This window comes from Dendrobates tinctorius, unplaced genomic scaffold (assembly GCF_039654945.1).
Source record: "Dendrobates tinctorius isolate UK_male_01 unplaced genomic scaffold, ASM3965494v1 ptg000138l, whole genome shotgun sequence".
Classification (NCBI taxonomy): domain Eukaryota; kingdom Metazoa; phylum Chordata; class Amphibia; order Anura; family Dendrobatidae; genus Dendrobates; species Dendrobates tinctorius.
Window position 1 is genome coordinate 22,851,495 of NW_027361806.1, and position 14,808 is coordinate 22,866,302.

A 14,808-nucleotide genomic window follows, 5' to 3' on the forward strand; every position below is an offset into this window, starting at 1 on the left:
ACATTAAAATCAAACGCGTTTCAACGCAAAACCGTGCGTCAATGATTAAGACGCACGGTTTTGCGTTGAAAGGCGATTGATTTTAATGTTTTGGACTATGACGTAATTGCTTTTATCTTACTGGAAGTGATGGAATAAAAGAAAAATGGATTTTATGGACTTACAGCGCTGCACTTATTTTTTCTAAGTTCTGAAAACTTGCTGCACAACAGGATCCGGGCGCTCCAGGAGGAGGTGAGCAGACACTAAACTTTTTTGTGTATTTTCAGTATTATAGTAGTTATATTCTTGTACATAGGGGCAGTATTATAGTAGTTATATTCTAGTACATAGGAGCAGTATTATAGTAGTTATATTCTTGTACATAGGAGCAGTATTATAGTAGTTATATTCTTGTCTATAGGAGCAGTATTATAGTAGTTATATTCTTGTACATAGGAGCAGTATTATAGTAGTTATATTCTTGTCTATAGGAGCAGTATTATAGTAGTTATATTCTTGTACATAGGGGCAGTATTATAGTAGTTATATTCTTGTACATAGGGGCAGTATTATAGTAGTTATATTCTTGTACATAGGGGGCAGTATTATAGTAGTTATATTCTTGTACATAGGAGCAGTATTATAGTAGATATATTCTTGTACATAGGGGCAGTATTATAGTAGTTATATTCTTGTACATAGGGACAGTATTATAGTAGTTATATTCTTGTACATAGGGGGCAGTATTATAGTAGTTATATTCTTGTACATAGCGGCAGTATTATAGTAGTTATATTCTTCTACATAGGGGGCAGTATTATAGTAGTTATATTCTTGTACATAGGAGCAGTATTATAGTAGTTATATTCTTGTACATAGGGGCAGTATTATAGTAGTTATATTCTTGTACATAGGGGACAGTATTATAGTTATATTCTTGTACATAGGGACAGTATTATAGTAGTTATATTCTTGTACATAGGAGACAGTATTATAGTAGTTATATTCTTGTACATAGGGGGCAGTACTATAGTAGTTATATTCTTGTACATAGGGACAGTATTATAGTTATATTCTTGTACATAGGGACAGTATTATAGTAGTTATATTCTTGTACATGGGGCAGTATTATAGTAGTTATATTCTTGTACATAGGAGCAGTATTATAGTAGTTATATTCTTGTACATACGAGCAGTATTATAGTAATATTCTTGTACATAGGGAGCAGTATTATAGTAGTTATATTCTTGTACATAGGAGCAGTATTATAGTAGTTATATTCTTGTACATAGGAGCAGTATTATAGTAGTTATATTCTTGTACATAGGGGCAGTGTTATAGTAGTTATATTCTTGTACTTACGAGCAGTATTATAGTAGTTATATTCTTGTACATACGAGCAGTATTATAGTAATATTCTTGTACATAGGGGGCAGTATTATAGTAGTTATATTCTTGTACATAGGAGCAGTATTATAGTAGTTATATTCTTGTACATACGAGCAGTATTATAGTAATATTCTTGTACATAGGGGGCAGTATTATAGTAGTTATATTCTTGTACATAGGAGCAGTATTATAGTAGTTATATTCTTGTACATACGAGCAGTATTATAGTAATATTCTTGTACATAGGGAGCAGTATTATAGTAGTTATATTCTTGTACATAGGGACAGTATTATAGTAGTTATATTCTTGTACAATGGAGACAGTATTATAGTAGTTATATTCTTGTACATAGGGGGCAGTACTATAGTAGTTATATTCTTGTACATAGGGACAGTATTATAGTTATATTCTTGTACATAGGGACAGTATTATAGTAGTTATATTCTTGTACATGGGGCAGTATTATAGTAGTTATATTCTACATAGGAGCAGTATTATAGTAGTTATATTCTTGTACATAGGAGCAGTATTATAGTAGTTATATTCTTGTACATACGAGCAGTATTATAGTAATATTCTTGTACATAGGGAGCAGTATTATAGTAGTTATATTCTTGTACATAGGGACAGTATTATAGTAGTTATATTCTTGTACATAGGAGACAGTATTATAGTAGTTATATTCTTGTACATAGGGGGCAGTATTATAGTAGTTATATTCTTGTACATAGGGACAGTATTATAGTAGTTATATTCTTGTACATACGAGCAGTATTATAGTAATATTCTTGTACATAGGGAGCAGTATTATAGTAGTTATATTCTTGTACATAGGGACAGTATTATAGTAGTTATATTCTTGTACAATGGAGACAGTATTATAGTAGTTATATTCTTGTACATAGGGGGCAGTACTATAGTAGTTATATTCTTGTACATAGGGACAGTATTATAGTTATATTCTTGTACATAGGGACAGTATTATAGTAGTTATATTCTTGTACATGGGGCAGTATTATAGTAGTTATATTCTACATAGGAGCAGTATTATAGTAGTTATATTCTTGTACATAGGAGCAGTATTATAGTAGTTATATTCTTGTACATACGAGCAGTATTATAGTAATATTCTTGTACATAGGGAGCAGTATTATAGTAGTTATATTCTTGTACATAGGGACAGTATTATAGTAGTTATATTCTTGTACATAGGAGACAGTATTATAGTAGTTATATTCTTGTACATAGGGGGCAGTATTATAGTAGTTATATTCTTGTACATAGGGACAGTATTATAGTTATATTCTTGTACATAGGGACAGTATTATAGTAGTTATATTCTTGTACATGGGGCAGTATTATAGTAGTTATATTCTACATAGGAGCAGTATTATAGTAGTTATATTCTTGTACATAGGAGCAGTATTATAGTAGTTATATTCTTGTACATACGAGCAGTATTATAGTAATATTCTTGTACATAGGGAGCAGTATTATAGTAGTTATATTCTTGTACATAGGAGCAGTATTATAGTAGTTATATTCTTGTACATAGGAGCAGTATTATAGTAGTTATATTCTTGTACATAGGGGCAGTGTTATAGTAGTTATATTCTTGTACATACGAGCAGTATTATAGTAATATTCTTGTACATAGGGAGCAGTATTATAGTAGTTATATTCTTGTACATAGGAGCAGTATTATAGTAGTTATATTCTTGTACATACGAGCAGTATTATAGTAATATTCTTGTACATAGGGGGCAGTATTATAGTAGTTATATTCTTGTACATAGGAGCAGTATTATAGTAGTTATATTCTTGTACATACGAGCAGTATTATAGTAATATTCTTGTACATAGGGGGCAGTATTATAGTAGTTATATTCTTGTACATAGGAGCAGTATTATAGTAGTTATATTCTTGTACATACGAGCAGTATTATAGTAATATTCTTGTACATAGGGAGCAGTATTATAGTAGTTATATTCTTGTACATAGGAGCAGTATTATAGTAGTTATATTCTTGTACATAGGGGCAGTGTTATAGTAGTTATATTCTTGTACTTACGAGCAGTATTATAGTAGTTATATTCTTGTACATACGAGCAGTATTATAGTAATATTCTTGTACATAGGGAGCAGTATTATAGTAGTTATATTCTTGTACATAGGGGCAGTATTATAGTAGTTATATTCTTGTACTTACGAGCAGTATTATAGTAGTTATATTCTTGTACATAAGGACAGTATTATAGTAGTTATATTCTTGTACTTACGAGCAGTATTATAGTAGTTATATTCTTGTACATAGGGAGAAGTATTGTAGTAGTTATATTCTTGTACATAGGGAGAAGTATTATAGTAGTTATATTCTTTTACATAGAAGCAGTATTATAGTAGTTATATTCTTGTACATAGGGGCAGTATTATAGTCGGGCAGCATGGTGGTTCAGTGATTACCACTGCAGCCTTGCAGCGCTGGAGTCCTAGGTTCAAATCCCACCGAGGACATCTGCAAGGAGTTTGTATGTTCTCCCTGTGTTCTGTCCTCACTAAATGAAGCAGAATTCATGTAGCTTATACAGGCAGCTAAACCGCTATACCGGGGTCCAATAAGGAGACTGTAGGTTGAATCTGTGCTTTATTCAACGTGATGGCATGTTGGCGCGGTGAAACTACAAACAAAAACATATATGCATACAATCAATACTGGGTTCATCAGGGATTCCTATATACATAATACATCATCTGCACTAATAGCTAACCAGGAGAGAACTAACTAAGCAAGAATTGGATACAGGAAACAAATACATACCAGCGATGCTGTCACAAGGGGAGAAGAGAAATGAGATGCTTCCTGAATGCAGGCAGAAGGAAAATGGTGGACTGGAGGGAAAATGGGGGCTGAACTAACCATAATCCTTTGCAAAAGGCTACATTGCAAGCAGAGGGGAATAGCAAAGTGAAAGTAAAACACACAATAACACTGCGGTTATGACTCTGGTCACTAGATGGAGCCAGAAAACACTGTAAACATTTAACAAGCAGATAATAAATCAGATGTTGGAGACAGAACACCGCGTGTTTGCGTGGGTTTCCTCCGGGTACTCGGGTTTCCTCCCACATTCCAAAGACATACTTATAGGGAATTTAGATTGTGAGCCCCATCGGGGACAGCGATGATAATGTGTGCAAACTTTTAAGCGCTGTGGAATATGTTAGCGCTATATAAAAATAAAGATTATTATATTTTTGTACATAGGAGCAGTATTATAGTAGTTATAGTCTTCTATACACAATTATATTTACTATTTTTGCAGTTCCCCTACAATACTTCTTTATAATACATTTTAAATTCTTAGTGAAACTACAGGAGGATAACTTTGCTGTAAGGGTGTATGTGCGCTGTCATGCGTACACTGTTACCTATGCACAGAGGAGTTGTATGGCACTGACAAACATAGAAGCAGATGTGTAAGTTCTGGGCCTTGTAACAAATCTCTGTACACCCCCTTTACCCATGGCAGTTACCACTTTTGTTAGTGTCAGGTCATTGTATATTCCGTATGCCACCACATACTGTACATGCTACACAGACCACGGGTGCATGTCTGGATGTGACCCACTGACCAGAAGACTCAACCCTGTATCTCAGTTATACCAGGCTATGGTGCAATTTTCTATCCTAAGTTGCTTACTTGTATTTGCTTTTTTTCACTTCTCAGCTTTGCGCCCCGAATCTTGTCCTGTATCTGGATTGTTCTGCTGAAATCATGACCACACGAGTTGTCGGGAGAAGTAAAGTCAGTCATCGGAATGAAGTTGCCACAGAAAATGTAAAGAGGAGGTTACAGATGTTCTACCAGACTGTGGAGCCCTTGTTTACATATTATAAGACCAAGGGCCTTCTGTGTAAGGTAAGTTATACCGCTATACTCTGAGTATTATAGAAGTCATATTCTTATACATAGGGGGCAGTATTATAGTAGTTATATTCTTATACATAGGGGGCAGTATTATAGTATATTCTTGTACATAGGGGCAGTATTATAGTAGTTATATTCTTGTACATAGGAGCAGTATTATAGTAGTTATATTCTTGTACATAGGAGCAGTATTATAGTAGTTATATTCCTGTACATAGGGGCAGTATTATAGTAGTTATATTCTTATACATAGGGGGCAGTATTATAGTATATTCTTGTACATAGGGGCAGTATTATAGTAGTTATATTCTTGTACATAGGAGCAGTATTATAGTAGTTATATTCTTGTACATAGGAGCAGTATTATAGTAGTTATATTCTTGTATATAGGGGCAGTATTATAGTAGTTATATTCTTGTACATAGGAGCAGTATTATAGTAGTTATATTCTTGTATATAGGGGCAGTATTATAGTAGTTATATTCTTGTATATAGGGGCAGTATTATAGTAGTTATATTCTTGTATATAGGGGCAGTATTATAGTAGTTATATTCTTGTACATAGGAGCAGTATTATAGTAGTTATATTCTTGTACATAGGAGCAGTATTATAGTAGTTATATTCTTCTACATAGGAGCAGTATTATAGTAGTTATATTCCTGTACATAGGGGCAGTATTATAGTAGTTATATTCTTGTACATAGGGAGCAGTATTATATTAGTTATATTCCTGCACATAGGGGCAGTATTATAGTAGTTATATTCTTGTACATAGGGAGCAGTATTATAGTAGTTATATTCTTGTATATAGGGAGCAGTATTATAGTAGTTACTGTATATTCTTGTATATAGGGGCAGTATTATAGTAGTTATAGTCTTGTACATAGGGGCAGTATTATAATAGTTATACTGCCCCTATGTACAAGAATATAACTACTATAATACTGCCCCTATGTACAAGAATATTATAGTAGTTATATTCTTGTACATAGGGGCTGTATTATATTAGTTATATTCCTGTACATAGGGGCAGTATTATAGTAGTTATATTCTTGTGCATAGGGGTAGTATTATAGTAGTTATATTCTTGTGCATAGGGGCAGTATTATAGTAGTTATATTCTTGTACATAGGGGCACTATTATAGTAGTTATATTCTTGTACATAGGAGCAGTATTATAGTAGTTATATTCTTGTACATAGGGGCTGTATTATATTAGTTATATTCCTGTACATAGGGGCAGTATTATAGTAGTTATATTCTTGTACATAGGAGCAGTATTATAGTAGTTATATTCTTATACATAGCGGCAGTATTATAGTAGTTATATTCTTGTACATAGGGGCAGTATTATAGTAGTTATATTCTTGTGCATAGGGGCAGTATTATAGTAGTTATATTCTTGTGCATAGGGGCAGTATTATAGTAGTTATATTCTTGTACATAGGGGCACTATTATAGTAGTTATATTCTTGTACATAGGAGCAGTATTATAGTAGTTATATTCTTGTACATAGGGGCTGTATTATATTAGTTATATTCTTGTACATAGGGGCTGTATTATATTAGTTATATTCCTGTACATAGGGGCAGTATTATAGTAGTTATATTCTTGTACATAGGAGCAGTATTATATTAGTTATATTCCTGTACATAGGAGCAGTATTATAGTAGCTATATTCCTGTACATAGGAGCAGTATTATATTAGTTATATTCTTGTACATAGGAGCAGTATTATAGTAGTTATATTATACATAGGGGCAGTATTATAGTAGTTGTATTCTTATACATAGGAGCAGTATTATAATAGTTATATTCCTGTACATAGGGGCAGTATTATAGTAGTTATATTCTTGTACATAGGGGCAGTATTATAGTAGTTATATTCTTGTACATAGGAGCAGTATTATAGTAGTTATATTCTTGTACATAGGAGCAGTATTATAGTATATTCTTGTAGATAGGGGCAGTATTATAGTAGTTATATTCTTGTACATAGGGGGCAATATTATAGTAGTTATATTCTTGTACATAGGGGCAGTATTATAGTAGTTATATTCTTGTAGATAGGGGCAGTATTATAGTAGTTATATTCTTGTAGATAGGGGCAGTATTATAGTAGTTATATTCTTGTACATAGGAGCAGTATTATAGTAGTTATATTCTTGTACATAGGAGCAGTTTTATAGTAGTTATATTCTTTTACATAGGGGCAGTATTATAGTAGTTATATTCTTGTGCATAGGGGCAGTATTATAGTAGTTATATTCTTGTATATAGGGGCAGTATTATAGTAGTTATAGTCTTGTACATAGGGGCAGTATTATAGTAGTTATATTCTTGTACATAGGGGACAGTATTAAAGCAGTTATATTCTTGTACATAGCGGCAGTATTATAGTAGTTATATTCTTCTACTTAGGGGGCAGTATTATAGTATGTTATATTCTTGTACATAGGGACAGTATTATAGTACTTATATTCTTGTACATAGGCGACAGTATTCTAGTTATATTCTTGTACATAGGAGCAGTATTATAGTAGTTATATTCTTGTACATAGGGGCAGTATTATAGTAGTTATATTCTTGTACATAGGAGACAGTATTATAGTAGTTATATTCTTGTACATAGGGACAGTATTATAGTTATATTCTTGTACATAGGAGCAGTATTATAGTAGTTATATTCTTGTACATAGGAGCAGTATTAGTTATATTCTTGTACATAGGAGCAGTATTATAGTAGTTATATTCTTGTACATAGGAGCAGTATTATTGTAGTTGTGTTCTTGTACATAGGGGGCAGTATTATAGTAGTTATATTCTTGTACATGGGAGCAGTATTATAGCAGTTATATTCTTGTACATAGGGGCAGTATTATAGTAGTTATATTCTTGTACATAGGGGGCACTACTATAGCAGTTATATTCTTGTATATAAAAGCAGTATTATAGTAGTTATATTCTTGTACATAGGGGCAGTATTATAGTAGTTATATTCTTGTATATAAAAGCAGTATTATAGTAGTTATATTCTTGAACATAGGAGCAGTATTATAGTAGTTATATTCTTGTATATAGGAGCAGTATTATTGTAGTTGTGTTCTTGTACATAGGGGGCAGTAATATAGTAGTTATATTCTTGTATATAGGGGCAGTATTATAGTAGTTATTTTCTTGTGCATAGCGGCAGTATTACAGTAGTTATATTCTTGTACATAGGGGGCAGTAATATAGTAGTTATATTCTTGTATATAGGAGCAGTATTATAGCAGTTATATTCTTGTACATAGGGAGCAGTATTATAGTAGTTATATTCTTGTATATAGGGGCAGTATTATAGTAGTTATATTCTTGTACATAGGGGCAGTATTATAGTAGTTATATTCTTGTACATAGGAGCAGTATAATAGTAGTTATATTCTTGTACATAGGGGGGCAGTAGTATTTTATCAGACTTGTTCTGTTACAGTATTGCGTTGGTATGAAATGTGACTTCTTTTGGGAACAGGAATGGTATTATAGCCGCCTCCCTCCCCATCCCCCACTGCTCATTATGGAATATGAATTAATGAGTAAATCTGCGGTTTATTGTAGCCGTGTGAATATCGGTGCTGAGGAGCTCGGTCAGAGCAATGGCTGATAATATTACTGGGTGATGTTGATATTGAAAGGCCTCACAGAGGGAAAAAATATCTTGTAGCATATCCCAATCACAAAGCCATGGCAACAGCTCCCCCTCCAGGACGGGGTTGGATTAAGAATTAAAAACGTACATTTACATTAGAATTGGTAATTTTTGGAGGTTTCATTACTTTTCACAAGAATCATTTCTGCATGAAGTCTCAGATATCTGGTACAATGGATTGGAAAATCCGGCAATTTTCGGCTGAGCTCTCGGCTCACTTTTATTTAGAAAATATTTCTCCTGCCAAGAAAATGAGCCACGAACGGTAATGGAGTCTCCGCGCAGGAGCGAGAAAGCCGCGGTCTCCACCGTCTGCCAAGTGCAGCCTCTGATCAGGAGATCAGCTCGGAGATTCTCCGTCTCGCCGGGAGCATCTGGGACTCTGAACAATTCAGATTTTGTGTTATTTTTTTACACATTTTTCTCATGTATTTCCGCCAACACTTATTCTGTGGAGACTTTGAGGTCGAGGAGAAATTTCTGGACATCAGAAGAATAATGATTGAGAATATAAAGTTTGTCGGAATCGCTCATTTTTATGATTGACATTGTAGTTAAAGGGGAAGTTCAGAAACGGATACAGAACCGCGGTCTATCCAAATATGGCGGCCCTGAGGGGGCGGAGCATCCAGAGATTCAAACAATTCCAAATATGGGCATCGTGCTCCGCCCCCTTCACGCCCTCTGGTATCAATGTATTAAGTTTAAAGCAAAATTGTTTGTACTCCCTCCTAGATTTACACATTTCAAGCTCTTCTGACTACCCCCAATTAGTAGTGAAGCCATGGAAATTTCCAATCAAGCTAAAAATTAAAAAATATTCCTAATTTGTTTTTTTTTTAAATTGCATTTTAGATCTCTGGGTTAGTTCTGGAGTTTCAGGATTAGAAATTAAAAAACTTTTTTTTTATTTTTACAAACATCTCCCCTCGTCCTCCTGTGGCTGTGGCTGGTATTGCAGGTCCTGCTCAGCAGCCGCCACGGTGACTCCAAACGAGAACTTTTTGCAGGGAAGTGGGTAAATCCAGATATGTTGCGATCATTAATCAAGGAAACTGGATTTACTCTTGTACATTAGTAAATATTGTTTAAATATGGATCTAAAATGCAGATGTGACCCGGATGGAAAAAGGCGATTTCCTCCGCTCGTCTGATGCCGGATTGCTGTCCTGCGATTTTCACCGTGGACGTCTCACGACTGAGCCGGGCCGATGCCAGCATGCATCAGTGCCGCAGGCACGACTTCAATAATCCTTTACTATATTTTTATAACTTAAAAGGTCAGTGCAGACCTGGAAATAATCCGCACAGACGGGTCCATCAGCCAGAGAGATGGCGCAGCCGGACTGCAGCAACGATCACAAACTTGGGGAATGGGATATTTGTTTTCTGATTGGTAAAGAACAGATTTGGCCATCAATACCAGATCAATGCCCCCATTAATCAGTGATTTCCTCCGGCCAGCATGAGTAAACGGAGAATCCATCAGTGAGCTCTTTCTGATAGGGGTTTTGTGTGTCTTTTTCCAAGGTCCTTTTAGACAATTTATGATCACAAAATTTAGCTGATCTAATGTGTTCTTCAAGTACAAATCAGCTGAGAGATCGGGAAAAAACAGATATAGAAGTCTTTCATCAGAACGAGCTCACTGACAGATTGTCAGATAACTCATTCTGCAGACAGCAGATTATAGCCTCTATGGTGCACAAAGTGTACAGTGAAAACCCAATTGCAAAAAAGAAAAATAGGTGAAATACATGAATTTAAGTGGATTGATTCCTGGTTTGCATGACAGGGTCAGACGCCGTAAGTGGGCGACTCTGAAAGTACGAGGATTAGTGGAGGTGACGGCGGGTAATGTCACTGCGTTTTATTAAGAATGACGCTGATTAATGGAAATCCTTTTCTCTTCCTAGATTAATGCGGAGAGGTCTCCAGAGCAGGTTTTCCTTCAGATCTGCACATCACTGGACGCCATTTTCTGAGGATCCCATGAACGGATCAGGAGTCGGCAGCAACGTGTACATCTTGTATATTTACCACCAGTGCATGCGGTCTGTGGTGACAGATCGGCGATCCCTACCGTCCATACTACACACCCGTCACATGGAGGCGCACACAATGGCATCTGACTGATGTTACACGGAAAATTGAGATTTTTTTTTTTTGAAGGTCTCACTCACCTGGTTAAGGGGGTGGCTGGAGCCCTTTTGTGCCATTTTTTTTTTTTTTATAGCAGCATCCATGTGCACCAGTGAAGAAGTGGCTTATGTATATAGCAAGTTGCCCCACATTTTCCTGTCCCGTGCACCCACCTTTCTTTCCTAACTCCATGCATCTTACATTATTGAGAGAACTCTGCCCTTTTCAGTAGGGAGCAATCCAGCTGATATTTTGTCACTCTCCTGTTTCTTGCCCCTCACTCCCTCCCAAAGAAAATTGCACTATGAGAAAAAGGAAAATGCACGAGCCGCGTGGGTGGATTCTTTGGCCGATGCATTGCTGAATTGCACTCAGAGTCCCTGCGTGAAACCGGCCTAAGTGGAGGCAAATCTCCAGCTCTTCCAGTGAGGAAGCCGGGCCGAGGCGAATGATGGGGGAGTGAACAGATTCCTGCTACTTAACCAAGTAATTGGCAGAAGCTGCCGGCATCCCACTGACGTCTTCAATTAGTTTTACACGTCTCCTGCTTAAGCGTGGGGCAGTTGACGAGACGTCTTCCTGCAACATGATCCAGATCTGGGCGACTGCTGAACACAAAGCTCCGCCGGTGACGTGCAGGCAGCGGGCGCTCACACCGCCAGACACCACTGTCCACGGATCGGCACCACTTTATGGTGTCGTACCCTACTTGGATATCTTTAGTAGGACTCCAGTATATTACATCCAGGAACTTAAAGCCCCTATAAAGACTACAACTCCCAGAATGCCCTGATGGCCACAGACATGATGGGAGTTACAGTTTTGTAAGAGTTTGCTGCAGCTTACAAGTATATAGTTGCTGGCATTAAGCTGCCATTGCTTGTCATCTTTTTTAAGCTTCCGTACGACACCCGCATGCTCAGCTTCATGTCGCGAGAGACGCGGTCGGTCCGAGCAGATTGTGAACCACGGATATGTGAATCCAGCCCGTATCAGCAGTTTTTGGGATCGGTGGAGGTTTTAGTGATCCGCTGATGCTGCCATCGTATGACATCCCGCATTTTAGGGACAGACGGACTGCCACGGATCTGGATGGATGGGATCAAAGACGCTGCCGGGTCCCTGCCGCCGCTGCTCTCTTTTATAAAGTATTTGTACGCCGCTTCCTGCCAGGAAGTTTCCATTCACTTTATAGTTTTCTTGGTGATATCATCGCTCTCACAGTGAATTTATTATCTCCTCGCATGACTAAAGCCAAGAGACCGAAAACCACAACGATTGTTATAAAAATAATCAAAAAATGTCTAAACAAGAAAATAAACACGAACTAAAATGTAAATACCGTTTGATATGAATTTATTGCATCCGGGGGCACCGGCCGTTACGGTTGATTTATTTTTTTTTGTTTTCCTCCATTGGTTGCGGGCGAGGCACTAAAAATGACAACTTTCTGTACAAACATATAGTACCCACACAGTTTATTTTTTTATTTTTTTTTTACAGTCCTCCTGACATTTGAGTTAAGAACATGTTTTACACAGAGAAGGGGGGAAAAAAAAAATACAAAATGTCTACTGTCCCTGCCGGAGAGTTCATCACAAATCCTTAGTCCACGGATCTGTAGGACGCCGTCTATAAGGGTCCGTAGCGGATGAAGCTCTTCCGTATAGATCTATGTAACTTGCTTAAATATTAATAAAAAATACAATCTTTTATGGATTTTGTGCGACTACAAAAAAAGAAGAAAAAAAAAGACAATACATAAAGGATTTACACTAGGCCAGGTGGGATTTGGTTTTTTTCCCCCTGTCCTTGGGTGGACAGAATTGAAGGTCGAGGCAGAAGGCTGTGTATTTTTCTAGGAAGGACCTAAGAAAGTGTTAGACTTTACACAGTTACTACGAGTGGCACTTTTTTCACCATATTTTGTACACGTCACATGATCATCTGAACATTACATTTAAAAAATAGATCTGAGTGAAAATTTCCTTTGACATTCACGCACGCACGCACACGGACAGACGCACAGACACCAGCTGGTTACAGAAGCAGCCGCAGTCCCCGATCTGTAGTGCCCGATTGTAGGTCGTCATCTTCCACATCAAAGCAGCTCAAAGTCAAGCGGAGACTGGAGTTAATCCATACGGGGGTCAGAGGGGGTCAAAGTCGTCTTATTAACAGTAGCGTTTTCTTAGCGAACACTGTGATTGGTTAAAACCTTCTCAAAATGTCAGTTTCTGTGCAAAAAAAAAAAAGGAATTAAAAAAAAATATATTTCACAAAACTGCAAGCTAGTAAACTGGTTTAATATAAATAGTTCACATTTTGACCATTTTTTTCTTCTTCGGAAGCCTTTGGGAAAAAAAAAAAGTCTGAGTCCGTAACGTGCACTGTGATTTTGTGTTGTTCTTGCCAGCAGGGGGCAGGGTCCCCGGGGAGGTCATTATGCGCCCGTGGAATGTTCTGCTGCGGTCGGTGGAGTAGAATGGAGCTGGATTTCCACGCAGGTATCATGCTGTGAGAGCGGTAACTTCTGCTCCGCGACCTGTCGTTATTACCGAGCTGAGGATATTTTTGGCCGGATCACGTCATCTGTTTGCTGGAAAATAGTTTGGGTCCAGGTAATTGTAACTGGTGCTGTGTGGCATGCAGTAATCTCGGTCTAGGAATGTCTCCGCTTTATACACCGGCTCCAGGTGATGATCCTCCTTGTGACTTTGTGTTTCATATAAACTAAGAAAAAAAACACAACAAAAACGTCATTGATTTCCTTAATCAATTATTCTATCCTTATCTGCAAAAGCTGAGTGACCACCAATGTGCGGACCACCAGAGCTGCAGGAGAGGAGACCTCACTGGAGACTGCTGTACACTTGGGTTGCTCCCCCCCGTTAGGACATTGCTGTGCTCTAGGCCATGTATTCACACCACGGGGACACACGTCCATGTAACGAGGCCCGGTCTGGAGTAGACCACGTGTGCGCAGCTCCCGCTCTTCATTTATATGGGCACACAGGAACAAGTGTGTGACCCTCGGACCAACCCCAAGGGCACAAGTCAGGGCCCTGTCCTCATGGAAGATGTGAATGGACATTGATGACAATTTTTAGTTTATGTAGTTATAAACCAGACCTGCGTCCAAATCCATTTTCCCAAAATGCTAAAGGAAAACCATTGTTTTCCCAAAGTCAGAATTTAGCCAGGTTCGAGTTTTCAGAATAAGGGTCTGTGCACACGTTGCGGATTTGCTGCGGATTTCCTAGTGATGTACAGTACAATGTAAATCTATGGGAAATAAAAACCGCTGTGCACATGTTGCGGAAAAATCTGCACGGAAACGCAGAGGTTTATTTTCCGCAGCATGTCAATTCTTTGTGCGGATTCCGCAGCGTTTTTACACCCATTCCATTATAGGAATCCGCACTAAATCCACAGGAAAAACGCGCAGATTTTGACCTGCGGATTCTGCCAAAAATAGCAGATTCCGCACGGAAAATTCCGCACACGAATCCGCAACGTGTGCACATACCCTAATTAATCAGTCCAAGAGAAGAAAAGAGCGGATTTGTGTAATCAGACGTGTTACCAAGTTTTATTTCCACTTGTATTATTGATTCAAAAAACAAAACTTACAATGATGGTTCCTCCACGTTCTCCCCTCACTCGTGGGCTA

The 14,808-nt window shown here is 37.3% G+C and overlaps 2 protein-coding genes across 8 annotated transcripts in view; one reads left to right on the top strand and one right to left on the bottom strand.

Annotated features, from left to right (window-relative positions):
- Positions 1-12,474, top strand: part of AK5 (adenylate kinase 5) — a 198,934-nt gene extending 186,460 nt beyond the window's left edge. For all 3 annotated transcript variants that reach the window (XM_073544832.1, XM_073544831.1, XM_073544830.1), the window contains 2 exons: positions 5,103-5,294; positions 10,910-12,474. In XM_073544832.1, coding sequence (XP_073400933.1) covers positions 5,103-5,294; positions 10,910-10,978 — 261 coding nt within the window. In that variant the 3' untranslated portion in view covers positions 10,979-12,474. The remainder of the gene's footprint in view (positions 1-5,102; positions 5,295-10,909) is intronic.
- Positions 12,475-12,598: 124 nt separating this feature from the next.
- Positions 12,599-14,808, bottom strand: part of ZZZ3 (zinc finger ZZ-type containing 3) — a 66,034-nt gene continuing 63,824 nt past the window's right edge. For all 5 annotated transcript variants that reach the window (XM_073544825.1, XM_073544827.1, XM_073544826.1 and 2 more), the window contains exon 12: positions 12,599-13,868. In XM_073544825.1, coding sequence (XP_073400926.1) covers positions 13,724-13,868 — 145 coding nt within the window. In that variant the 3' untranslated portion in view covers positions 12,599-13,723. The remainder of the gene's footprint in view (positions 13,869-14,808) is intronic.